Source organism: Filicampus tigris, chromosome 5, assembly GCF_054856515.1.
Source record: "Filicampus tigris isolate MCC_2025a chromosome 5, RoL_Ftig_1.0, whole genome shotgun sequence".
Classification (NCBI taxonomy): domain Eukaryota; kingdom Metazoa; phylum Chordata; class Actinopteri; order Syngnathiformes; family Syngnathidae; genus Filicampus; species Filicampus tigris.
The window spans coordinates 28,970,166-28,997,500 of record NC_141221.1 but is presented as its reverse complement, the minus strand read 5'-3'; the positions used below and the strand labels follow the sequence as shown (position 1 = coordinate 28,997,500).

General features: G+C 40.3%; 1 protein-coding gene and 1 long non-coding RNA gene across 13 annotated transcripts in view; one reads left to right on the top strand and one right to left on the bottom strand.

Annotated features, from left to right (window-relative positions):
* The window catches only part of pdzd2 (PDZ domain containing 2), a 139,615-nt gene that overhangs the window by 75,327 nt on the left and 36,953 nt on the right, over positions 1-27,335 (bottom strand). For all 11 annotated transcript variants that reach the window (XR_015086731.1, XM_086030042.1, XM_086030043.1 and 8 more), the window contains 4 exons: positions 26,546-27,053; positions 7,060-7,205; positions 6,029-6,161; positions 2,539-2,592 (listed from right to left, as the gene is read on the bottom strand). Coding sequence is in view for 10 of the 11 variants with exons in the window: in XM_086030042.1 (XP_085886168.1) it covers positions 2,539-2,592; positions 6,029-6,161; positions 7,060-7,205; positions 26,546-27,053 (841 nt within the window). In the remaining variant the exon portion in view is untranslated. The remainder of the gene's footprint in view (positions 1-2,538; positions 2,593-6,028; positions 6,162-7,059; positions 7,206-26,545; positions 27,054-27,335) is intronic.
* Positions 13,225-27,004, top strand: LOC147148023 (uncharacterized). Of its 2 annotated transcripts, none has more exons than XR_015086733.1 (3): positions 13,225-13,322; positions 20,219-20,324; positions 26,826-27,004. It is a non-coding gene; the product is annotated as an uncharacterized LOC147148023 (long non-coding RNA). The 2 variants fall into 2 exon arrangements; XR_015086732.1 differs by lacking the exon at positions 26,826-27,004 and adding an exon at positions 20,412-20,466.

The following is a 27,335-nucleotide window of genomic DNA, read 5'->3' as shown; positions in this document are numbered from 1 at the left end:
GCACCCCTGTCTAAGATTAAATTTTATTTATTGTTTTTTATCAATCATGGTGACCAGCAGAGTTTCTCAATGCAACTGCTGGTTGCTATAGAAAACTGCCGGTGCCATCCCAGCACAAAGTAGTAGAACAAGTAGAACCGTCAAATTGACTGTTACGCCGTAGTTAAAGGAATAATCACTCGTAACCATTTTTATATTGTTTAATACCATAAAATTGGATCATGGTAAATGAAATATATCGTCAGTGGTCTGTGAAAATTTCAATTTTTGGAAATGTATTTGGGGCGGCACGGTGGTCGACTGGTTAACACGTCTGCCAGTTCAGTTCAGTTCACAGTTCAGAGGTCGCGGGTTTGATCCCGGCCCCGGCCTCCCAGTGTGGAGTTTGCATGTTCTCCCCGTGCCTGCGTGGGTTTTCTCAGGGTACTCCGGTTTCCTCCCACATTTCCTCCCATATGCATGGTAAGTTGATTGGACTCTCTAAATTGCCCCTAGGTGTGATTGTGAGTGCGGATGTTTGTCTCTGTGTGCCCTGTGATTGGCTGGCAACCAATTCAGGGTGTCCCCTGCCTACTGCCCAAAGACTGCTGGGATAGGCTCCAGCACGCCCGCAACCCTTGTGAGGATAAGCGGTATCGATAATGGATGGATGGAAATGTATTTAATATTCACGTTAATGCGATCTCTGTAATGCGTAAAGATAAGAAAAATGAAAAAAATGGACATAAGTGTGATGTTTTTCACAAGACAGCAACGATATACAGAATTAGGAAAAGTCAAGAGGCCAGCAGCATTTTATATCTATATAGTAATAACACCTTAAAGTTTGAAAACAGTCAAAATGACTGCTCTTGTACTCCTAGTGGTAATTTTGATTAATAGAGCATATTTTTTAAGGAAATGAAAAAAAATCATCAAGTGCCGCCTGAGTAGAGAGGTTCTGGGTTCGGGGTTTCTGCTCAGGCCCCTCTGTGTGGCGTTTGCATGTTCACCTGGTACGTTCAGACGGTTTCTCCAGGCACTGCAGCTTCTTCCCATATTTCAAAATACTGCACGTTAGGTAACATGCCTACTATTGTCTGTATGTGTGAACCTGAGTGTGAATGGTATACTATAGGCTTCACCAAACATGTTTTGACAGTGAAAGGTCAACGTATTCAAGTCCATGCAGACTTCAGAAATTGACCAGGAACTGAATTCAAGCCAATAGTAACTTACCAACTAGTGACACAGTTTAGAGAACAAAATAGTTTATATCTATGCGCCAAACAGCAGCTCAGCCAGCTTTTGAAGTCCCTGGAGAGGGTGTTGGAGTGTACTCTCCTGGGGACAACATATTCTGCCTCAATGCTCATGTGGGCAACGGCATTGATACCCTGAAGGGCATGATTACTTACTTACATATATCAATTCAGCATTACTGTCTGAGATTAATTGAAATTCCACTAACATATTCCATCCCTTGAAAACCACCACTCTTTTGGGTTGAGTGTTTAATCAAGAAAAATACCACTATATGGTACTGTTTAAAAACATAATAACCAAGAATGTAAAGAAACAAATTGGTTTCACAAAGCGTAATTACTAATACTATAGGTTGGGAGTTGCGACAAACCACAACAACTGCTCACTAAGATGGTGAGTAACATCAAGAAGATATTTGTTCCATTCAATAAACATTGAAAGTGCATCAGTGACAACTTTTTTCACTTCACTCAGATCTGAAGCCTGCTCGTAAATACATTTATGGCACACAGTACAAAGCAAAGGTTTGACCACGCGACCGTATATCGTTTCAAGCCTGATTAGTCATCTTAACAACTTGCAAGGATTGTGTATTTGCGGAAAGAGCAACACAGCTAACCGTGTGGGTGGGTAACACCCCCCTAATGTGCCAAAATCCCTTGCAATAGTGTCTTGTTGGTATTGACCTCCTTGCGCGTGTTCAGATTCCAGGGCCAGGTGTATGCAAGTCACAAGTTGATTGACACCAGATTGACAGCCCGGGAATTCTGTATGTGCTTGAGTGACCATGTCGGTTGAAAGTCAACAGCTCCTGTTTGAGGAATGGGACAGGATCCTACAGAAAATTGTAACCATCATTAGGAGGAAATGCCAAGTTGGTGTGGCTACATAGGGATTTGTTTTACATGCTATGAGGTCCCTGACACTGTTTAACAAAGTGTCAAATGGCACACAAGTGTTTTTTTTCCTTTTTAACATGGGAGAGTGCAATTAACCAAGCCACCAACCAATTCAAAAAGAGGACAATAGGAGAATATTGCAGATGACTTTGGCGTTATTTGTGGCGCGCTACCCACATGTTTAGTCTGTGGCTCATTCTAGACAAGCATGCTACTTACACGTTGTACCAGGTTGTAAAAGTGATAAATTGGACAAGTTTAATTGTTATTATTAAAGCGTACAAATAATCAACCATAATACCATTTCCAAATTGTACCACCTGGGAGCAAAAAAATCTGAATCAGTAGTGTTACATCCAGCATAAGGGAGCCAAAATGAGTCGGAGATGCTGACCAGATCTGGTAAACTGGCGGATGGGTGATGATGGAATCCTACATCAGAATCCTCCTGCGTGGGAAAGAAGAAGGTTTTAATGTCTGCCGGATATCAGTGGGACTGTTCATAAGGGGCAAACGTCCGTGCCTCCTCCACATCAGCAGAGCAGGGATTCAAATGCTAAATTTTGCAATTTGAATAGCCTAATGACAATTAACCAAAAAGTATCACTGTTGGTGGGTTTCCATCCACCTATTTTTGTCAGAATATTCATGAATTCCAAAAATGAAACTGAATGGAAAGTAGGGATGTTACAGTATCTGCAATATTGTGATCGTGAATGTTATATCGGCGTCATCATGTTACGATATTAATATCAGAAAATATCTTAATATATAATAATATATAATATCTATATAAGCCCAAGTTGTTTTCCATTTGTGCAGTTCCAGCACCCTCTGGTGGTTAGTTTATTAGTGCAGTTTCATTTGATGACACTTATGTTTAACGCCTTAAAGTGCGTTCCGCACAAGCGCGTTTCTACCACTAAAGCCGGGAGCGCTGTTGCGTGTTTCTCCCTTTAAAGCCGGGAGAGCATATACGTCATTTTCTTTTTTAATCCAATTCTCGGTTTCTTAGCCAATGAAATGCATCAGAATATACATGTGATGGTGTCATGAGTCGTCAGAGGATATCGCAAATTTTTTCGAGGAGTAATGGCGGCACAGTCTATCGCGGGAGCTCTAATATAAATTACGGCAGTGATAGACGCTTGCGAACTTTAAAGCTGTGCAACCATCCAAACATGATGTATGGTTAAGATATATGTTCCAAGACAATGACAATTTCAACATCTTTGTAAGAGAACACAGCATGGTAATTACTACTCAATTTTTTTAAAATTAAAAAGAGTGCTTCACTTGCATCTTCGATTGAAACAGTAAGCCACACGTCTAAAATCTCAAACTATTTTGGAATTATGCTTCTATCTGCTACAGGGGCTGAGATATCAATTATTTTGTAGGTGGTGAAAATTTCAGGTTTTCAAGGGTGACTCCAAAGACGGCCGTAGGTTTTAGAGAGATGTATCACGGAGGGCTTCAGGCATTAATGTGGGTTAAGACCCACGCTAATCGCCAGTAGGAGCCCATGACTGGCCAAGCCTATTTCTTTATGAATGCTATTATTATGTACAAAAAACAGAATATTGTGATGTGTTTTTTGTTTTATATGAGCTCTTCTTTTTACAATATCATGAGCTTTTTATATATCGCCAACCTCCTCACAATATTGTGATAATTATCGCATTGTGAGGTTCATATAGTGATTATCGTATCGTGACATTTGGATATCGTGACATCCCTAATGGAAACGCTAGAAATTCAGGAAAAAAGGCCAAAAGGTCCTATCCCGCTGAGGGACGAACATTGTTGGCGACAGTGGAAAAATGCGTGTTTAGGTCAGGCTTCGTTCAAGGTTGCAAATGTTCGCCAAATGTTCAGCAGACGGTCGCTTGTACTTTTCTTGTAGCAAGGTGTTCAAAAGCAACAAGAAAAATCACTAAAACTGTCGCAGAACGTCTGGCAAACGTCTTGGGAACATTTGCAACAGTGAACGAACCCTGACAAACTCTGACGTGAACGCAACATTCGCTGCCGTCAAAAACGCACGCAATTGTTCGCCAGCGGCGGATGATAAAATAAGGTATGTTTGAGGGGATGAAGAAATGTAAATATTTTAATTTAAAAAAGAAGCGAACAATAACGCGGAAATGCACTGGTGTTCTCATACGGACAAAGAACGACACAGTGGTCTACTTATTATAAACAATCTTCTTTGCCGTCTCGTTTTCATGGCGGCTTGGTATGCACAGAATGCTGACACAATTATGGCATTCCGAACCACAAAAGCTCAATCAACAATCTGTCGGTGATCACTTTTGTTGATAGACAGCAGAGTGTCTTGTGGCAGAAGGCACTCACATATGGCGTCATCTCTCAATATTTGCAAAATTGATAGCAAAATTGTTCATTTTGCACATTATCACTAAATTTGCTTCAAAATTTCAAAAACATTTGGATGGAAACCCCATTTGTTGACATATTTAACTAAAAGGAAACCTGCATGCAACGTGTACCATTTTACGTGGTGATAACGCATATAAGTCAAAGGATTTGACATTGTACAGCTGTAACAATCGTAAACGGTAGTAAATAAAGGTCTGAAATTGTATCATGGTCAAAGTCCCTGTAAAGTGAAAATACAGTAATCCCTCATTTATTGCGGTTAATCGGGACCAGAACCCGGTGCAATCGGTGAAAAACCGCGAAGTAGAGTCGGACTTATTATTATTATTATGATTACTATTATTATTTTATATCATATTTATTTCAAAGTTTTATATTGGGGGGATTTACACCTCTGTTACGCTGTTGCGAACCCCAGACATGGTTCCCACAATGATAAATACTTGCTATACAATAAGTGTAACTTGAAAAATGAAAAATGAAGAATAAATACCAAGCTGCAGGTTGTGAGAGGAATTGTGCTTCAACCGCGGCAGCGGGCGATTATGACGGAATGTTTGCTAATAAGTACGTTAAAGTTTTGATTTTTATCATAAAATTTACTTACCTTAACTAGGGTCAGGGTTAGGCTGTAGTGCATTCTATCCATAAGATACAATCCTGCACTTCCTTGTTCAAAGCGAAAATAAAAGTTCTTCTTCGTTGCCTCCTACATATTTTAAAAACGAAGAAGAAGCATGGTCCCCGGAGGCAATGATGCCTTAACGTTATCTTTACATAACAACATCAACAAGGTCCTTTGGATAAAATGCAACACGGAATTGTAATTAAGGTAAGCTGTTTTAAGACAGACTTAAGACAAAACTAACAAACACTTTCACACTTTATTTGCCGATCTCTCATCGTTCTTGCCACAACTTGTAAACTATCCTGTGTGCTGTGCTCAGCGCGCTCCCCTCACATCTTATGAAGACAGCTGTTTACTATTCTCTTATGCGGCTCGACTCTGACTAAATGATCGTCACATTTGAATAACGTTAGGAGTTTCCGAACATAATGTTTGTTTCGCACTGAGCACATTCATGCTTGCAGGGTGGCCGAGCGCGCTCTGCTCACTTCATGTAAACATAGCTGCCGAACGGCACATTTGAATAACGTTATGAGTTTGCGAACAGAACATTGTTCAAAAGTGCTGTTAGTTTGTTAGCGTGGACGAGACTAGCGAGAGGCTGCAACGATGAGCAGCCATCAGCTGACGGGATAGATCCAATTGAGCAATATAGCTGCCGATATGGCGGTGTTGTTTCATTTTTAATTTGTTATGAATGCTTCTGAAAAATCCGCAATGCACTGAGGGCGCGAAAGTTGAAGCGTGAAGTAGCGAGGGATCACTGTATATGTCTTCTAAATTGGACACACCACAGAAAAGAGTATTTTTAATCAAGGATTTCTTCCTTGATTAAGTGTGTGTTACGTGTTACCCTGCTGGCAACGACGAGCTGGACTAGACCAGATGAAGAGCGGAGGATAGAAACAGCCTCTTGATGCGTAAGACCCACTAGTGACTGACCGTTAATCATAAGCAACTCATCACCAGCTTGAAGACGGCCATCCCTATAATACAAACACAAGTGGAAATATGCATGGAAACACGTGTGCATGTTGATATCACAAATAACAGGCAAGAACCAATAGCATATTTGAGTCACTATAGTCTGTACCACTTGTGGGTAGTTTAATGGGAAGAGTACCGTACAGTTACTTAAGAATACTGTAATATGACTATGAGTAAAAAAAAAAAAGTCCTCCAAATAATTACTTGAGTAAGAGGACATAAGTATTCTGTGAATTAACTACTCAAGTACTGAGGAACTGGTGAGTAACTTATGATTTTTTTTTTAATTAGTGATTTAACATCAAGTAGACACAAATATAATAGCAACGTACAAGTTCAGTTATTGCCCAACAACATCACTTCAACTAAAACAATAATAAATTAAATGTTTTGTAAACTAACATGAATTAAGGCAAATTCAGCCACAGGAAATGATCCTAAATTAACTTTCATCATTTATACTCATAAAACAGCACAAAACTGTAGGTTGACCGGGCAGAGAATATGTAGAAAAACAGGAACAAGGCAGTTCAGCGCATGACATAGCTGTTACTTTTTGTAGTCTTTAGACGATAGGCTTTTCTATTTAAAAATGCCTTTTGACTTGTTTTTTATCTCTTAAAATTATGTGTGCCTTTTGTCTTATCAAACTGTTTGTTGTCATTTTGAAATGCCTTAAATGCACTTTTAGGATTTTTGTGGCACTGAGACTTCTTTGAAATTAAATATAAAGTTCATTAAAAATAATAATAATAATAATTATTATTATTATTGTTATTATTATTATTATCTGTAAGGTAAAAATACATTGAATGTAATGGGGTAAAAAAAGCATTTCTTAACCAAAATACTCAAGTAAAAAAAAAAAAAAATTGTTGAATTAAAACTGAACCAAACCTGTGAATTGTTCCTCCCTCCTCAATATGAGCTATGTTAATACCATGAGGAGAGCGCTTGGAACCACGCCCACCGGTTATCTGTATGCCCAAGCCCTCTTGACCTTTCACCAGGTGCATTTTCCAGATGTGGCTGCCCTCCCTTGACTTTAAGAAAGGAGAAAAACAAAATACAAAAACATAGACCATGTTAATATTGTTCCTTGTGGTACAAAGCACATCTGAGATCTGCTTTTAAATGAGCATTGAAACCTGCTTTTCATTTTTTAAAATTAATTTATTTATTTAGTTGTGTGTGGGGGGTGGCCTTTTATTGTGGGCAGCCTAAGGCACACTTGTGCACTAAACATGGTGTCTAATCTTGATATGGCACACCTGTAAAGTGGGATGGATTATCTCGCCAAAGGAAAAGTCCCTGGGCCGGACCGGTCGGACCCTCCGGCCCATTTTTGGTGGGGGGTGCCAAATTTTTTAAAATAGCTGGACTAAGCATGGCCGGAAGTGGATTTGAATCCGGCCCAATAATCGGCCCTCATGCGTGTGACGTGCTCGTGAGGCGGGCAAATTTAATCTCAGCCTACTGAAAGGCTTCTTTTAGGCTTCTTTCAAAACAACTTGTGTCTGGGACTATATTCAAGCTGCGTGCAGCCCTCAAGTATGGCACATCATGCACTTTCCTACTTACGGAAATACGCCGTAGCAAAACTGCTGTGTAGTGGTTTGCTGGTATGCTTTTATTTTGAAGGCCGGGAAGTGTGAAGGAGGGGAAGTCTGGAAATTATGTAACTTGTTGAATGCTTGCAGACTTGTCGTCTGTTGGACCCAAATAATTATACAATACGACAAAACCAACCCCAGGGCTTGCAATGGAAGTAAGTACACGCAGCTGGATAAGTACGTGAATAAGTGGCGAGTTTGAAGCGTGTCCACAGCGGTTTGAATAGTAAGTTAGCCAGCTAATTGTCCTTAAATAAACCTCTTCCGTTAGCATCTCTCCCGCGGGGGCATCATGCACCTTATTTTTTTTTGGGGGGGGGCTGACAATGTTTAGGAATATGGCCGGGGGGTCGCGGCCGGAAGGTTACCTAGGTCAAGGGTGGAGGGTTGCCGCTGGACGGGCAAAAAAGGGTCAAGTGCCCAGCTCTGTGTGTGTGTGTGTGTGGGGGGGTGTGTGTGGGTGTGTGTGTGTGTGTGTGTGGGGGGGGTGTGCGTGTGTGTGTGTGTGTATATATATATATATATATTTATATATATATATATATATATATATATATATATATATATATATATATATATATATATATATATATATATATATATATTAGTTCCTCTCATAAAAAACATGTGTTGCGTTTATATTTTGTTGAGTGTATATATGCATATAGATAGATAGATAGATAGATAGATAGCTGGATAGATAATTCATGGTTTGTTAAAGCTGTTCCAGTGACATCAAACTGCCAGGAGATCCTAGTGTAGACAAAGGGATTATACATCATATGGACAAGTATGGCCCCCTTTGTTCAGAGCAAGGCTTGGGTGGGTATCATTGACTACGTAGATAGATATATAGAGCATAATCAGATATAGAACATATTTTTGGAAGTGTGATCAATTTATGGTAATGCAACACGTTATCATAAGAAATAAAAAAAAAAACCTTTTTAAACTATACACTGTAAAAAAATGACCGTGGAATTAACATTAATATGCCGTAAAATCCTGACATTAAAAATCCGTAAATGGAATAACAATGAATCAGTGTATATTTTAAAGCAATATATTGTAAAAAAAAAAAAAAGAACAATTAATAATTGTTATTTTTACAGTTAGTGTATGTATAAATGATCATATTTCCTTGTATAATTGACATATTACTGTATAATATACATCAAAAACTTGTAAGACTTGAACCAATGCAATACAGTTAAAATTACAATATGGATTGGTTTAAAGAACGGAAAATAATTGTATACCATTTTACAAATTCGCTATGCGCGAGCCATTTTCAGACTGCAAAAGAGCTGCTACAACATTTGAAAGGGCACATAGTTGAAGGGCGAACTATATCATGTCCTGTAATTGGTTGTAAAAACATGTTCACCAAGAAATCATCTTTCACTGCTCATATGTCACGCAAACACAGAGGATGTTTGGTGGAAAACATAAACGATATGTATAGGGACAAACCTTTAAGTCAAACAAGTTCTACCTTGAAAATCCAGGTTGCCTGAAGCTAAGTTTGTATCAGGATGCATTTGAAATCGTGAATCCTCTTGGCTCTGCTAAAAAAAAAAAAAAAAAGTCATCGCTGTCTATCTTTCTGTGGCAAATTTGGCTGCTCATGTGCGGTCAAATACAGACGTCATGTCCCTTGTGTTGTTGTGCGGAGAGAAGGACCTAAAACGGTTTGGCTGTGCTAAGCTTTTCTCAGAAATGTTAGGTGATTTGAAAGATCTGGAGGAGAATGGACTCTATGTGGGCGGGAAAACCATTAAAGGAGCATTGCAGGTGACAACCTTGGGTCACATGTCATTGGGGGGTTTACAGAGAATTTTCATTGTTCAAAGTATTTTTGTAGATACTGTGAAATTACACGAAGTGAGTTTGAAAATGATCCCAATGTCTGTGGTCCACAGTGCACTCCTGAAACGTACAATTCAACCATCAATGATCTCGTATCTGGAGACGGGGAGGGCGTCAAAGGCATTAAGGTAAACTCTGTGTTCAATGCTTTGAAATCGTTTCATGTTTGTCAGCCGGGTCTCCCGCCTTGTTTGGGTCACGACATATTTGAAATATTTCCTCAAGAAAAATAAGTGGTTTACATATACACATCTGAATCGACGAATCACTCAGTTCAAGTACAAAGGGTCCGATGCGCTGACAAAGCTGCCAATGAGGGTCCAAAGCTTTCTGGCCAAGCCATCCAGAACTGGAACTTTTTGAGGTTGTTACCTGTTTTCACAGGTAAAAGAAATGGTCCTGCTGCTGATGGCCTATTTTGAAGAAACTGAAGCGATGATGCTTTCTAATGTGGAGGACACCTGTCTGGCACAGGAAGTCCAGATGGACAAGCTCCCTTTGACCCCTACCATCATTGTCTGTGGTAAGTTAACACTTTGTTGGGCTGTTTTCTTTTTAGGTCTGGATGAATTCTTGGTTCTTGTTTTTGTTGTGAACTATATCCTGTGTATGTGTGTCTGAGTCTGTCTGTCTGTCTGACTGTCCGAGCCCAGAAAAGTTTCAGGTGCATAACCACTTGTTTCATTTGTGTGTGATTCCCTCTTTTTTAGGGCAATCCTGTTTTACTTCCACACGGTTTATGCTCAGTGTTAACAGAAGCATTGTTCAAGAAAACATCCCGTCTTTCGTATCGTCAATATGTATGATGTTTGGAAGCTACTTCAATTTCAACATCCATTATCCATCCAAGCTGACATCCAGAGCTCCTGCAGAGGTGTGTCATTTTGGATTCGTCAACCAACATTTACTCTGTATTGAATGTTAACTACAAACAAGTAAAAAGTAGCTTAATGTGATATTTTATAGTTGTTTTGGAAGTCACTTTATCATTAATACATTTTGTCTGTTGCTATTTCATTTCCTCAAGGTGCTTTTTCTCCATAAATCCTGAGAAGGGCACCAAAGTAGAAAAGAACAGGACTTCCCGTCTACACTTGAACCCCACAGTCCTCACCTTGATCAAAGACCTATCTGATCACGAGTGGCGCGACATCTGAATTTGGACTCAAGTAAGTCATGGTCTGACCTGTGGGGTGATGTCTCAGTCATATAACTTTTCGGGGGGTAGGTTCATTCTTTAAACTTTAATGATAACATTCTAGATTAACATCTTTAAAAGGTTGTTAGTTTGATTGTTTATGAATGTGCAGAGTTTTAGTGCATCTGTGAGTCAGTCTGTCAGTGTTGATGTGTGTGTTTTGTGAATTTCTGTGTCTGTCTTTGTGTGTGTCTCTAAATCTGTATTTTATTAATCTATTTGTTTTTCTTTCTCCCTAGGTACTTCTCCATCAACATAGCTGAAAGTATTTTGCATATCTTTTTGAAACAATATAATTGGGGTTTGAAATGACAAATTAGTATTGTATTTTTTTTAAGTTGCTGCATACGACAGGTCACTGTTTTATTCCCATTTCTGGTAAAAGTCAAACAAAAACTCACGGCAGTTTAAATGTAATCAAGTATAGAAGCGGTCTACTTTTTATCTGTGTCCCATTAATTTTTCTTTTGGTGGTTTTAGTTTTAACAGTAAACGTTACAGATGAAAATCTTGGTTACACATTGTCAGTTTGACTGTGTATGTCCATATTTACCAGTAATACTCATTTAATGAAGACTTTTGTCAAATAATTCAATGATAGTAAGTAGATGTTTATTTCACAACAAAACATCGTAATTAATTCTACAAATTATATTGCATGAAACAGAGCGTTTTAATAAAATAAGCAGAATAATTCAGTAAAATCACAGACCTTTAATGAGGCTTTTACTGTTTAATAATGTATTGCATCTGTTTTTTTTCAGTGAAATTGAATGGGATTAGATGTAAAATAAGCAACTGCTGCATGTAAATTATACGGGAAAATGTCTTGAATAAAAGGCATAGTTGTGTTAATTTAGCTGTAAAATTGTGTTGAATTTACCAGTTTATCATGTCAATTTTTGTAGAGGATTACAGTTTTATACTGTAAAATTTACAGGTTATTCTGGAATGTGTTTTACAGTCTGACGTATTTTTTACAGTATTATTCTGGCAACCACAGCCGCCGGGTTTTTTCCGTAAAAACAACTGGGTTTTTTTTACAGTGTACAACAATAATGGACTATGGATTGGATTTACCTCAATGTAGCGATGTATTACATCACACATGACAGATGGCACAAATCCTCCTAATTCCATAATGCCAATAATCCATGATAGATCCTCCAAGACAATCACTATACACATACAGTACAGGGGATGAAAATCCAGTGTTCATGTTAGGGCTAACAGTTGAGTTAACAATGACGCTGACAAATTTGTTAGGGTAAAAAAAATATGTAATAGCTATACCTATAATTCTTATATATATTTATGCTGCAATAAAAAAGTATGTTACTTTCTATCTGTCTATCAAGTAAAAAAAACTCAAAAACCCAAGCAGGTTCCAAGCACTCCAGTTGCAAGCAATTTTAATCACCTGCCTACCCAACCCAGTACTGAACTCCACTTCATCGCCAGATCAACTTATGCTGTCATGTAGTAGGTTGCATTCAGCTCAGGTTTTGTTTCCTTTGATCTAATTTGCAATACTGATCCACGTTTTTACTTTCCGCCCAGAAATCCCGCACCTGCACTTGCTGGGTTTACCTTATTGCCTGGCTGCCTGCAGGAGCCCCAAGTCTGTGGACCACTTGCTGCAAAAACAATTTATCGCCATCAGCCATCTTTGCTGTTGACATTTGGCTGGAACACTTTGAGGTCGCAACTGGTACAATCCGTGTGAAAAAATCTGATTTTCCACTTTTGTTGAATGCAATAGGGATGTCACAATATTGGCAATATTGCGATATTAAATTTGTCACGATATATCGTCGTCGTCGTTTTACGATATTAATGCAGCAAATCTGTTTAAAAGCCCAAGTTGTTTTCCATTTGTACAGTTCCAGAAACCTCTGGGCGTTAGTTTATTACTGCAGTTTAATTTGATGCAATTTTTTGCCACCTATAATGGATGGATAAATGTTTAAAATCCTCGCTCATCGCCAGATAAAGTGGAACATAACACATTTGAGTTGCTCCATAAATTGACCCAATTCACAATGTGTGAATCAGAAAGTAAGTGCCTCAATATTAGGTGTTCGGTCATTGTAGGTCATCTATTTCTTTGTGAATGCTGTTATTATGTAAAAAAAAAAATCTCTTTTTTTTCACAATATCATGAGCTTTTAATATATCGCCAAACTCCCCACAATATTGTGATTACCGTATTGTGAGGTTCATATCGCGATATTACATTGGATATCATTACATCCTTTGTCATGTTCTGTGTCTGATTGTTATTTTTTTCAGTCCCTGGGTCTGGTGGATGGGCGGAGCCTCCGGTGCACACCTGTTTGGCATGACAATCAACTGGGTATATAGGTGCTGGAGAAGTGGAAGCTAGTCGCTGGAATATTGTTGCTGTTGGTCTGTTCTCCCTTTGTCGATAGCGTGCGTATTTCCACAGCCACGCAATACGTCGTTTAGCTTTGTCACACGTAAGTAATTCCGGTTTTGGTAGTTTGTTTTGTTTTGTTTCCAAACCACTCTAGTTTAGCTTCTGTCTTTCCTTTTGACTTGTTTATTGCACTCATCTGTCCTTCTCCCAATTGGGCTGAGTTCCTTTAGTCTTTTGCTGCACTTCTGTTACATACATTTCCGTTTAAGGGTCACTGATAGTGGCACGGTGGTCGACTGGTTAGCACGTCCGCCTCACAGTTCAGAAGTCGTGGGTTCGATCCCGGCTCCGGCCTCCCTGTGTGGAGTTTGCATGTTCTCCCCGTGCCTGCGTGGGTTTTCTCCGAGCACTCCGGTTTCCTCCCACATTCCAAAAACATGCATGGTAAGTTGATTGGATACTCTAAATTGCCCCTAGGTGTGATTGTGAGTGCGGATGTTTGTCTCTGTGTGCCCTGCGATTGGCTGGCAACCAGTTCAGGGTGTCCCCCGCCTACTGCCCAAAGACAGCTGGGATAGGCTCCAGCACGCCCCGCGACCCTTGTGAGGAGAAGCGGTACAGATAATGGATGGTCACTGATAGTGTAGTGGTACACACAGCTGAATTGTGCGGGCAGCGTGGGATCGATTCCCGCTCAGTGACAGTGTCTATGTGTGCCCTGCGACTGGCTGGCGACCAGTTCGGGGTGTAGTCTGCCTTCGCCCATTGACGGCTGGGATAGGCTCCAGCAACTCCCCGCGACCCTATATAGGATAAGCGGTTTGGAAGATGACATGACATTTCCGTTTAGTGTTGTTTGTTCTTCCGGCGTCTAGCTTCCACTGTGCTTCGCCCATCCACTGGCTTTTCGTGTAATCGCGTCAGCCTTATGCTGATGTTGTCCTTTATTTGTTTGAATTTATTTCTCCTTGCTCACGTTTGCGTGCTCCCTTGGTTTAATAAAGCTTTGTATTTGTTTGGCTCTGCTTTGGGGTTTTGGAATTCTGGGCACGTGATCGTGACATCCTTACTCTTATACAGAAAATTTGAATTTAGGAAAACATACATTACTTGTAGTTAACTATGAAAGCCTTTTTCTTGTTTCAAAATGCTCACCTTGACTCCAGACTTTGATGAAAACCGCTGGCAGCAGTGACAACGGTGTCTGTACCATTTTTATTAATGATCCATCATATTGCATGTCCAATATGCTAAACAGGACAGATTTTTTTTTTTAAATTGAAGATTGATCCCTGTAACAAGGGTGATGCCCCATTATTAATAATTGTCAATAACCAGACCTCGTACTTGTAGCAAACAACACTACAAGTTAATTATGAGATGAACAAATCCTCACATGCATACTATTTTGAACATGAGATGAATAACATTAGCCAGTTAGCATTTTTAAATCTTCAAAGTAGAGTACAAAGCTTATATATAGACATCATCAGCTTGTGGTCTCCTCAGATATTCCACCACTTTCCATTAAAAGCACATGTGACATGAATTACAGTAAAAATCCTTCTGATATGGGTTAATGCACCAGCTGTCTGTCTCTGACCTAATTTTTTAACCACTACCGGTACTTGTCACTCTGGCTTCTTCACATTAGCAGTTGCATAGAAGTTGATTTAATTCAGTCAAAGATTCAGTGTTGTGCAAATGATTTGCTTGAATGATGTATGGGAAAAATACTTGACATTGAACTGACGTACATAGTTAAAAAAAAATTATGACTTCATATCCCAATGCAGATTGTCACTGCTGATTTATTTCGTCCCATCGCTGATATTTCTCCTTGCATGTGTTTGGTCTTCATCTTAGTGTTAAATTTTTCTTGAGGCATTCAAATTAGAAATATATAGCAATTATAAATAAACTTTAAGAAGAAAGCTCATGTAAAATAGGTCACTGTTGATTTGCATTTAAATTTGTATCGACACCAGAGTATAGCGCCATTAGTATGTGCACCTCAGGCGGTCATTTCAGGTTTGCACAAGTGGATACAGAACGAATCTTCGATGCATTTAGCATGTACTGTTGTGCGGTCTTCATGATGTAGTCCATATTAGAGGATGCTCTGGCTCTGTCGTGCGCAAAGCGTGCTCTGGCTCTGCGGCTCCTGTTTAGTAGTTAAATAGCGATTGCCTTACAGCGCCTTCTCTGTTTTATCCAAATTATTTATTTTATAACAAGTATTCCTTAGTTTAGTATCCACACATCGTTTTAGTAAACATTTTTATAAACATATATATATTTTTTTTAAAAAGGCAGCGAGAGAGAAGCCCAATCCGACCCCAACGTAATGATTGGCATTTTAGACCCGACCAGGCCCGAAATTCGGGTCAGCTCGGGCTCGGGATTAAGATCTTACCTCAAGTCCATATACATATGCAGCAGTAATTAAAAAATACCTAAAGCGTCCGACTTTGAGATCTGCAGTCATGTACAGAAGAATGTGTAAAATACAACAGTAGTGCATTCTAGTGATAGTCAAAAATAATAATTGTAAACTAGTGCTAGTAAAATAATAAAAGACTAGAATATAGCAGATGTCCTAAAAGGAGCTGTCACCGAATGGGAACTTCCGAGGCCAAATCACGGAGTCGCTGTTGTGACTGACAACGCTCGCAACATGGATGTGGCGATACGTGAGGCTGGCTTTGAGCCACACATTAAGTGCTTATCGTGCAGGCAATGAACGCAACGCTAGTGCAGCTGGTCCAAAGTTGGCCGCGTATCATGTTTGTTTAGATGTCAAGCGTATAGTTTCTTTTTTTCACCAATGCTCAACAGCAGCAGCACTTTTGACGTCTAAATAAAGACAGCTCGAGCTGCCCGCGCACAAACAAATTATGGACGTAATCACGCGCTAGAACAACTCTTTGGACATGAAGGCTCACGATCTAGAGCAGCCGGGTGCCGTATCTGCAGTTCTGAGGAGCCCACAACTTTGACAAGCTGCAGATATCTTGACACAGACGCAGTGACATTCCTCTTGTTGAACATCGACTGAGAAACAAGTTGAACTCTACAATACATCCATCTATCATCTATTCCGCTTATCCTCACAAGGGTCGCGGGGAGTGCTGGAGCCTATCCCAGCTGTCTTCGGGCAGTAGGTGGGGGACACCCTGAATTGGTTGCCAGCCAATCACAGGGCACACAGAGACAAACAAACATCCACACTCACAATCACTCCTAGAGGCAATTTAGAGTCTCCAATTAACCTACCAAGCATATTTTTGGAATGTGGGAGGAAACCGGAGTACCCGGGGAAAATTCACGCAGGCACGGGGAGAACATGCAAACTCCACACAGGAAGGCCGGGACTGGGATCGAACCCACGACCTCTGAACTGTGAGGCGGACGTGCTAACCAGTCAACCACCTGTATAATACAATACAATTTTATTTATATAGCGGATTTCATAACAGCTAGAGCTGTAACAAAGCACTTTAAAAACAATACAATAAACAAAAAAAAACAATAAGAAGCAGTGATACATCTATTAATAAATATATCAATAAATATTAACAAATATATACAATATAAATAAAAATGTAACTAAATAAAGCCAATGAGTTAACATAAAACACGACATACAATTGAGTTACTGCCCCACGAGCACAGTTGGATTTTGTCAAAGTATTCAGTAAGAGGAAAGATCTCAGCTTTGGCTGTTATTTCAGCAATATTTGAGAGCATGTAACGAAAATGACTCCTGTTTGCATTTGCACTTTAGAGCTAGATGATTAATTTTCTTGGAGTCTGTTTGATAAAAAACATTTTGAAAACTGAAAAAATTACATTAGGTATTTTTTTTATATTCAAAATTTAGCAAAAATCTCCTCGTCTCGTTCTCGCGGACTCAATCTCGTGAGACATCTTGTCTCGTGGGATTTTTGTCTCGTCCCATACCTAGTAACTGCACATTTTGCTGGACACTGAATGGCGGATCACTGACATTCTCAGGACTGTCGAAGCACTCTACAGCCATACATGGATGCACATCAGTAGTGTAGTATTTCGTCTCAAAGTAACAGGCTTGTCTGTGGGATTTATATTACCTTTAAAGGCAACCACCCATCATCTGTAAGCAAAGCCACGGTCCTTCCCACCATGCTTGATTTAGGTCTCGATCTTGCGGTCGTGGGTTCCATCAAGACTGTGCTGCCAGCCGGCAAAACACTCACTTGCTGCATCTTGCCCCAGACCGAGTGTTCAGTCATAGGCTCCAGCGTGACAGCTCTCTTCAACTTAACAACACCAACCTTCTTCAAGCGATCATCAGATAGGCCGGCCATCTTGGCCACCAAACCCAACAGCTTCCTCTGCCGGTCACTTCGCATCTGAGTGGAGCCGTCATCAAAAAGACTCCTCTACAGCCTGAGACGACGAACCAAATACCTCAGTAGATTGCTGCCGATGATCACTCTGACCCGCAACCACAGGCCTCCACTTCCAGGTCACACAACACCTGATGGTTTAGCTTTCGAACCAGCACATCCTACCAAGACAACATCAGTAGGTTTAAAGGTGTTTCACTAATCACATTTTTCTCCAACAATTGCGGGAGGACAGTGGACCTCAGGGTACAAGCCATCGAGCCACTGTCCAAAATCGCCTTTGACTGGAACTTTTCCACCCAAAAGTTACATTTTCGTAAAACAATTCCTCATGTGGTTTCAGCTGATGAATGTTTTTAAAAACAGGTCTATGTCCTTGTCTTTTTCCTCACACATACTTAGATTATTACATTACATTATTACATTAACATTATCATTCTTCATTTCAAAGGGGTCATGCTCTGGCCTAACATTTGCCCCTTCCACATGCAGGCCAACTAGTTTTCCTCTTGTGGTGCTGAAGGTTTCGGAACCCTCGCTCCGGTGGCTCAAAACCCGGAACACTCAGCTTGCGTGTGATAAGGTGCAAAGCATGCAAAACACAGACGACTGGCTCTGCAATGGTAACGAGTATTGTGTCCTGTGTCCCCACAAATTATACATGGAGCCACTTGTCTGTTTACCACTGTCTGGCTTGGTCAGGTAGGGACAACAGGCCCATCAATCCTTGACATCTGTTGAGACTGCTGTTTTAGCATATGCTCCAACATAGCTAAGATGTGATTGAGACAATCATAGGAACTCTCACCATGTTGGTTGGTCAATGGTGTACAAAGAGGCACAGCACAAGGCGTCATCTTACTCTCAGATGTCATACAAAAACCGAGTTCACGCCCTGCTGCTGCGATGTTATGTTTGTGGCCCATCTCGGATGTGAAGACAGTCGTTGGTCCCTACTGTGCTCAACAAGCTTTTCATGGACATCGGCAACTGTCCACTGCTGCAACGGCTTGCACTCAAATATCAAGGACAACTCTGGATCCGGACAGTGACGTATGAACATTGCAATCAAGTCATGTGTCAGATCGTCAAATGTCTTGTTGTGTCTCTTAAGACAGTCTTCCGTCATTTCCATAGCTCTGTTCAATCTTAACCAGTAGTCAAAGGGGTGTTCACCTGAGTCGGGTAATGTGGCATAAAAGTCAGCAAGAGGCATACCAGAACAGATAGTGCCACTAAAATGATGCATCGGTATTTCAAAAATGGTATCTGGACCCACGGACAACAATAAGGATGGCTTAGTGCGCACGCCCACCCTAACCACTTCTCGTGCCCTCTCCACCAATTTACTTAGCACTTCCTCTGCCTGTTCTGCCACGAGAATTCCCTTCTTTCTCATGTAAGACGCCATCAGAGCCTCCCATTCCCAAACTGTAAGTACATCTTAACCATCCCCCTTGAAACAGACTGGTTCCTTAATGTCAGACCTAACCACTACTTTCATCACTCCATCATCTGACACTACATTGTTTGATGACCCATGCACACTAGGACCTGGCCCACAGCTCAAGCGTGATTCAATACTGGAGGCTATGCTTTCACCAATTGAGAGGCCAATTCTGGACGCCATGCCTGCCAAAAGTTCTTCAGCCCTATTGCTATCCCCCAAATTTGAAAGGAGAGGAACATCCTGAGAAGATACATGACAAGAAACATCATCATTCTCAAAAACAGCGTAGACGAACTTGGATAAAAAAAAATAAAAAATCCACCCCTTCCCTTGCCTGGCGTTGGCATTGGAGTAAATGGTAACAACTCTCTTCTCCTCCCAAAAACATTATCGGGCATCATTCCTCAAAAAGACCCACAAGTAATGTAAAAAAAAAAATACAAACCCACCACAGAGATAAACTAGAGGGCACAATATGCATGTGCAATGTGACTACTGGTCAGCACATGAAAAGCATTATGCAGGCAATTAATGAAGGCGGCTCCGTAGAAGAGAACATGCAGTGACTGAATATTAATGTAGATTAGCTTTAGCACAACTAAAGCTGACCACGTCACACGCATGAGACGATTAGTGGGCTGGACTAAAATGCACCTCCCCCCCTTGCTTAGTCTGATGCTTTTTTAAAACTTGTCGCCCCCCTGTCCTCCGTCCCAAAACTGGCCATCCGTACAGACCGTTCCGGCCCCAGGACGGACTGCCCAGATCTGAAAATGTGTCTTCAAATGGGTTTGATAAATGGACTGAGAGGGGGCTTTTCTAACATTTAATGGAAGGTCATTCCAAAGGGAAGGACCAGCAACAGAAAAGGCCTGATCCCTTTTGAGGGGCTCAGGTAACGACCAATCACAGCTTACCTCTTTTCTGAAGTTGAGCCATGATTGGTCGTTACCTGAGCCCTGAGTAACTGTGATGTAATTTTCAGTAGACAAAAGTGACAAAGTGGCCGCATCTGAGATAGCTAAAAATAGGTGGATTTCTCATATTCCACAAACACAATATTCATCAGAATGCCTTGTTTCAACTAGTGGCCTGCATAGAACATATTCTGGAAAAAATATATATGTTTGGGTTGACTTCTACTTTGTGATATAGTGTGCCCGGGACAAGACAACTACAGGACAAGATCTGTATGAAGAGGTATCCAGATGTATCCAGATGTGTAAATGATGAAGATGGGACTACCTCGGGAAAAACACTGGTGAGCGGCGGCATGTAAAGACGTGTGAGTAGGCACCTCCGCACGGATTCGCTATGTTTTCACAAAAATAACTTATTTGCCACTAAGGCGTTACCTCCCGTCATCTGGGACACTCCTGCAAAGACTGACACCGCCAGAAACGACTCTCCTGCAATGTCTAGCACAAGAGGAGGCAAAAAGTCTGAAGCCGCTAGCAACGCTACATCTCCGGACACAGCCGTGCTAATGGCCGCTATATCTAGCTTGGAACATAATGTGGTCGCCAAAATCACAGCGCTGGAATCTAAGGTTGAAAGCAAATGCCAGGCTCTCAACAATATGATCAGCTCACTTCGCAGTCATTTTACTGATCAGATCGAGGGGATTCGGTCAGAACTTTGTGCCAAAATCGCACCAATAGACGCTAGCCTTGCGGAGTACCAGGAGCATCTAACTAGCCTGGAAAAAGCTACCAACACGTACTCCAATGATGTTGTGGACTTAAAGGCGCAAGTTGTGGACTTGAAACCAACAGTGTCAGCCTTTTGTACGAAGACTGAAAACCTGGAGGGGAGACAGCGCAGATGCAATGGTCGAATACTCGGGATTCGTGAGCATTTTGAAGCCGGGAACAAGCCTGTCTCTTCTGTGGCTAAGCTACTCAAGAGGCTTTGGGTCTAGACACCGCTCCCACACTGGACCGGGCACATCGCAGCCTTCAACCAGCCCCTGGGCAAGGACAGAGACCCAGGCCGTTCGTTGTTAAGTTCCACTATTATCAAGAGAAGATGGAAGTACTTCGCAGAGCAACAAAAGAGCCCCTTGATTTACAATGGCGACAAGATCTCCATTTTCCCGGATCTGCCTTCCACAGTAGTGAAAAGGAAGGGGAGCTTTTAAAGAAATGAAAGATCTACTTTGTGGTTGCCGTGACGTGAGGTTTGGGATGCTATACCCGGCGAAGCTGAGGATCACCACTACCTTGGGGGAGAAAGTATTCACTGACCCAGCCGAGGCCTCAACCTACGTCAAGAATCAACTCCGGCCAGCGCTGATCAACATGATCAACAAGAAGACTAAATATCCTGCCTTATTCCTGTTGATGGACAATTGACTAAATGCACCTCAAATGTCAGCTTGTACTAAATGCAAGTCTTTATTATTTTGTTAATACTACTCCGTGTTAAATTTTTATTTTTAATGTTTCATTTGCACAAAGTGAATTGGTGTCAACCTTGTTAATAGGTTTTTGCAACAATCTCTCAGTTATTCATTTATTTTTTTCTTCAGGCGATCCCTGCTGGAGATTATTTTTCAGTGTTGTAGAATAGCACATGCTATGAATAGGCTCTTTTGAGGGAGGGTGGTAGTCGTCCCCAGTTAGGGAGGCGAGACAATTTACATAGTTTTTTTTCATTTATATATTTATATATATATTTTTTCTCTTTGGTGTTTTTGGCTGCAGTTATTTTTTCAATGTTGTTGGCATAATTTGCTTTTCATGTGAATATGGCAACATCCCTTAGCTCAAATCATGTAATTAATCCCCAAGACACTAAATTCATTACTTTGAATGTGAAGGGCCTGAATAATTTTGTCAATCGAAAAAGAGTATTTGCCCATTTGTCAACCTTCAAACTGGACATTGTCTTTTTACAAGAGACACATCTACACATCCTTAAGTTTACCTTTCTGGATTTAATTCAAGGTCTAGGGGAGTTGCAATTCTAATCAGGAAAAATTTCCCCTTTGTCTCTACCAGTGTAACCAACGACCCCAGTGGGCGTTTTGTGATAGTTACTGGGAAACTGCATAACACCCCATCACAGTATTGGTGAATGTCTATGCCCCTAATTGGGACAACCCACAATTTTTCACAAGGTTCATCGTCACACTACCAGATTTGAACACACATTGTTTGATTATAAGGGGAGACATTAATTTAGTTCTGGACCTTTATGGTTGTAGCAGGCACGATATCCATTGTTGTCGCTGTCTTTTTGAAGCGACGCCCGCCGATATGTTTCAAAACAATGTGTCCAGGAGTATATTCAAGCTTTTTTTTTAATTCAAAAAAAATATATCTTTATTTAATAAATGTCAAATATAACAACAAATTGAACACAAATTACATTTTAACACAAACACAAAAACAAACATAACGCTAGGCTGCGCGCAGCACTGACTCAAGGATGACGCTGCCACATTAAGGTGGGGTTCATGCACTACTTCGGGCGTTCCCTACTTCCGGAAATACGCCATAGCAAACCTGCTGTGTATTCTGTTGTGGAAAAGGCAGAGAGAATTCTTTCCCATCAGCTTCGTCAATCTGCCCCAAATCAGTTAATATCAGAGATAAGATTAGATACAGACCAGGTAGTGACAGATTCCAAAAAGATAAACGCTACTTTTAAGCAGTTTTATAAGGACCTCTATACCTCCTGAATTAATCATTCACGTGCTGAAATAGATTTTTTTTTTCTATAAGATTAATATCCCTACTATTGTGCAAGACCAACTGGAACAGCTCGAGGGCCCCTTGACAGCAGCTGAAATTTCATAAGCAATCCAATCCCTCCAAAGCGGCAAGGCACCAGGGCCAGATGGTTGTTTGTGTGCATTTTACAAAATATTTGCAAACAAACTTACTAAATTATGTTTTCTTTGAAACTCATAAAACCTTCAAACTGCCACAAACCTTGTCTCAAGCCACAATCGCTGTGGTATTAAAGAAAGGTAAGAACACTCAAATCTCCTTTTGTATCGTACAGATCCCGAGACATCTATTCCAAAAATTTTAGAGCTCTTCAGGTCGTTTGGACAATACTCTGGATACAAGCTTAATATTGGTTAGAGTATTTTGTCCCCCCTAAATCAATTAGCTAAGAAAGTAGATTAGTCAGTATTTCCATTTACAGTTGAGCACTTGTCATTCTCCTATCTGGGCATTCAAGTTTCAGCTGCTTTCAAGGATCTCTTTAGACAAAACGTTGCTGCCCTTCTAGAGAAAACTAAGTCAGACTTTACGCGGTGGTCAATGTTGCTTATTTCTCTAGCAGGGCGGGTCAACACAGTTAAAATGATGGTTGTACCAAGATTCATGTACCTTTTTTAAATGGTCCCATTCTTCTTACCTAAAATATTTTTCAATAAAGTAGACGAGGCTGTGACTTCCTTCATCGGGAACAAAAAAATACCCAGAATCTGTAAATCCCTATTGCAATGCTCTAAATCTAAAGGAGGGTTAGCTCTGCCAAATTTTAAGTATTATTACTGGTCCGCTAATGTCGTGAAACTAACCATCTGGATTTGGGTGCTCAAGGAAGGTCACGGCCTACTTTGCTCCTCTTTAGAATTAAAGTCAGGCCTTCCTGCTTTGCCTATCGCAGTCATGTGTTCTGCCTTACCAATTGGCCGTAGTGTCAAATTGAATAACCCCGTGGTCCAAAATACTTTCAATATTTGGTTTCAGTGTCGTCGACATTTTGATTTTAAGCAGCTATTCACTTGCTCTCCTATCATATCAAACCCTTTTTTTCTGCCAGCTTTGAATGATTAAGGTTTTAAAATGTGGTTTAATATGGGTATTGCGCAGATTTCTGACTTGTTTGCTGATGGTGCATTTCTCTCATTCGATAGGTTCACTAAAGATTTTGACATTCCCAGGACGCACTTCTTTAGGTACTTACAGATCCGTAGTTTTGTAGTTAACATTTTTGTTGCGTACCATCTGCTTGTCCTCTTGAGGACTGTTTGCATTTTCATCTCACGACCAGAGGTCATATCTCTCATATACAACTTTTTGCATAAACTGAAATATGAAAGCCAATCTGTTCTCAAAAAAGCATGGGAATCGGATTTGAACTTGCAGCTCTTGGAGGATGTGTGGGGCATTAGTATCAATCAAATTCATTCGACATCTATTTGCATTCGCCACTGTCTAATTCAGTTCAGAATCTTTCATCGGTCTTACTTGACCAAAGCCAAACTCGCTAAGATCTACACCACTGATGATGGTTGCCCGAGATGCAAACAGTCACCATACTATGGGTCATATGTTTTGGTCTTGTGATGACTTGGGTGGGTTTTGGGATTCAATTTTTAGAGTTTTTTCCCATATCTGCGACAGGGCCATTGACCCTAACCCCATAACAGCAATATTTGGTGTCATCCCAAATCAACACGGCCTCAGCTCTTATCAAAAAACGCTGTTGCTTTTTCATCTCTTCTGGCCTGGAGGTTGATCCTCCTTAAATGGAAAGATGTTCGACCACCTTCCTTTATTCATTGGGTGCGAGAAATCATGGGATGTTTATAGATAGAGAATTTAAGGTACTGTCTAAGTGGTTTTCAAAACACATACTATAAAACATGGACATCATTTATTAAATATGTGGAGATGCTGTCATTTGTTGAATTGTAACTTTTGTAGTTCCAATCATTCTGTATTGCTCTGCAGCCTTTTTTTTGTTTGTTTGGTTCCGTCTTTTTTTTTTGTTTTTTTGTGGGGAAGGTATGTTTGTGTTTTAAATTGTAACAAAATATTGTAACCAATCTTTGTGCCACTGTGTGGCATAACCTATTTTTGACACTTGCCAATTTTAGGCATTTTTTTTCTTCCTTTGTGTTTGTGTGTACTTAAATGGAAAACATAAATAAATTTCTCCAAACAAAAAAAAAGGTCAACTTTCTAAAAATGAACTACTGTAGTTCGTAACGATGTTCTGTTTTCCATCTCTCCCCGCCTGCAACACACCTGATTCAAATGACCCGCACATAACCTGTTTTCCATCTCTTCCCGCCTGCAACACACCTGATTCTAATAATCCGCTCATCACCAAGCGGATCATTTGAATCAGGTGTGTTGCAGGCGCAGAGAAATGGAAAACAGGCTGGATAGGGGCTCTTGAGGACCGGACTTGAGCAAAGAGGGGATCAAGCTTTTTCTGTTGCTGGTCCTTCCCTTTGGAATGACCTTCCATTAAATGTTAGGTAAGCCCCCTCTCTGTCCATTTTTAAAACCCATTTGAAAAAACATTTCTATTCTCTGGCTTTTTCTGGTGTCTATTGTAAATAGTGTTTTGTGTTACTATATTGCTTTCACTTGTTGTATTATTGCTATTTTGTTGTTTTATGTAAAGTGCTTTGTTACAGCAGTAGCTGTTGTGAAATGCGCTATATGAATAAAATTGTATTGTATTGTATTGTATCAACTAGTGTTGTTCCGATACCACTTTTTGGGTCCCGATACCGATTCCGCTACCTGGTTATGCAGTATCGGCCGATGCCAATACTGGCTGATGCCGATACTGCACCGATGCATTGCCATTTGAAAAATCAAAATATAAGCACTATTTTTCTTGTAATTCTAAAGAATTGCATACTCACTTGAATGTAAAATTATTCATATTTAAATCATCAGTTGTGAAGTATCTGTTGTAATAGGGCTGCTCGATTATGAAAAAAAATATTAATCACGATTATTTTGGTAATAATTGAAATCACGATTATTCAAAGGATTTGCAACAAAACAAGAACAGGTTTAAACATGTAAAAAATATTAAGAAAAAAATATTTGAAACACTATAATGATCTAAGTTCATTTTGGACATAACAATATTTATTAAATTATTTTTAAAAATTTAAAAAGTGCAAACTTATAAATTAAATTATGGTTTCTTTGTATAAACAAACAGCATTGGCGCATTGGAGTTAACTTGCTATGCACTTATAAATTGCCAAAGTAGTGAACTGCTTGGAGTAAAATGCCAATTTTGACAGAATAACAGATATGACATGATAATAACAGAATAACAGAACTCAGTGATCACTGCTAGAGACCAATCATTTGTTAAAGTGGAAATCTACCCAAACCATTTTTTTTTCAAGAATATGTTCCTAGCAGGCCCACATTCTGATTAATATTGCGTTTGTGGAGTATGAGTTAAGCAGCAAAAGCCACCCCTTTTTAGCCATCTAAGGGGGCGGCCAGGTCACCTGTGATTGGTTGTTACCTGAGCCCTGAGCAGTTGTGATGTCATTTCCAGTCAACAGAAGTGGCAAAATGGCCGACCCCGGAGATGGCTAAAAACGGGTGGATTAACTCTTGTTCCACAAAGGCAATATTTATCAGAATGCCTTGTTTCAAGTAGTGGGCTTGCATAGAACGTATTCTTGGAAACAATATGTTTGGGTTGACTTCCCCTTTAAACAAACTGAGGTCACAAAAATGATTGATTTACCTGGTGAGAAAGTTGAGTGCAGAAAGAATCCCTTTTGCTTTCTAACAGTTGACTGTGACTCCTTAAAGGCAGCGTAGCAGTGCCTCTACGATGATGGTGGTTAACTTCGAAATGAGGAAAGTTGCCATGAATTTCCTCTGTAGGCATATGTGTGGAGAAGAAATGCTCCGTTTTTTCCTTCGAAGGGCTGACTCCCTTTTCGCCAAAACTACAGGAGCTGACGTCACTATAACAACTCTGAAATTCGGAGTCAGGATCATCTTTGTTGTCTCTTTTGCAGGGCGACCGTGATGTCACACCAATTTTGCGTGTACGTTTGCACGTTACTGGACTATCAACGGTGTCAGCGGAAGTTTTGCACTGCGGCTGGTCATCACAGCAGTCGTTACTGATGGGAGTACCGAGACTGTCATCAACGCCACAGGGAGGGAGAGGAGCTTTTCGCTTGACTCGCCGCAGCAGGACAAGGTAAATGTAGCCTCCGTTCCAGCATTGATCAGCCAGGTAACTGGAAATACACATTCAAGTATAAGTAAATGGGAAATGGGAGTCGCAATACTGTTCATCACTTTCTACAGGAGGCACTGTTAACACTTGACAATGTCACCAGTGCCACGGGTGAAACAACAATAAGCCTTCTCTGCAGTTTTACTCCACTGGTATAATAAATAAGAATAAGGATAATAAGAACCTTACTATCAAAGTTGAGAGTGGGATTTATAAGTCATCTATATTTTTACTAATGCTTGTTGTTTTTCTTTGTTTTAAGTTTTTTTGGGGGTTGAATCTG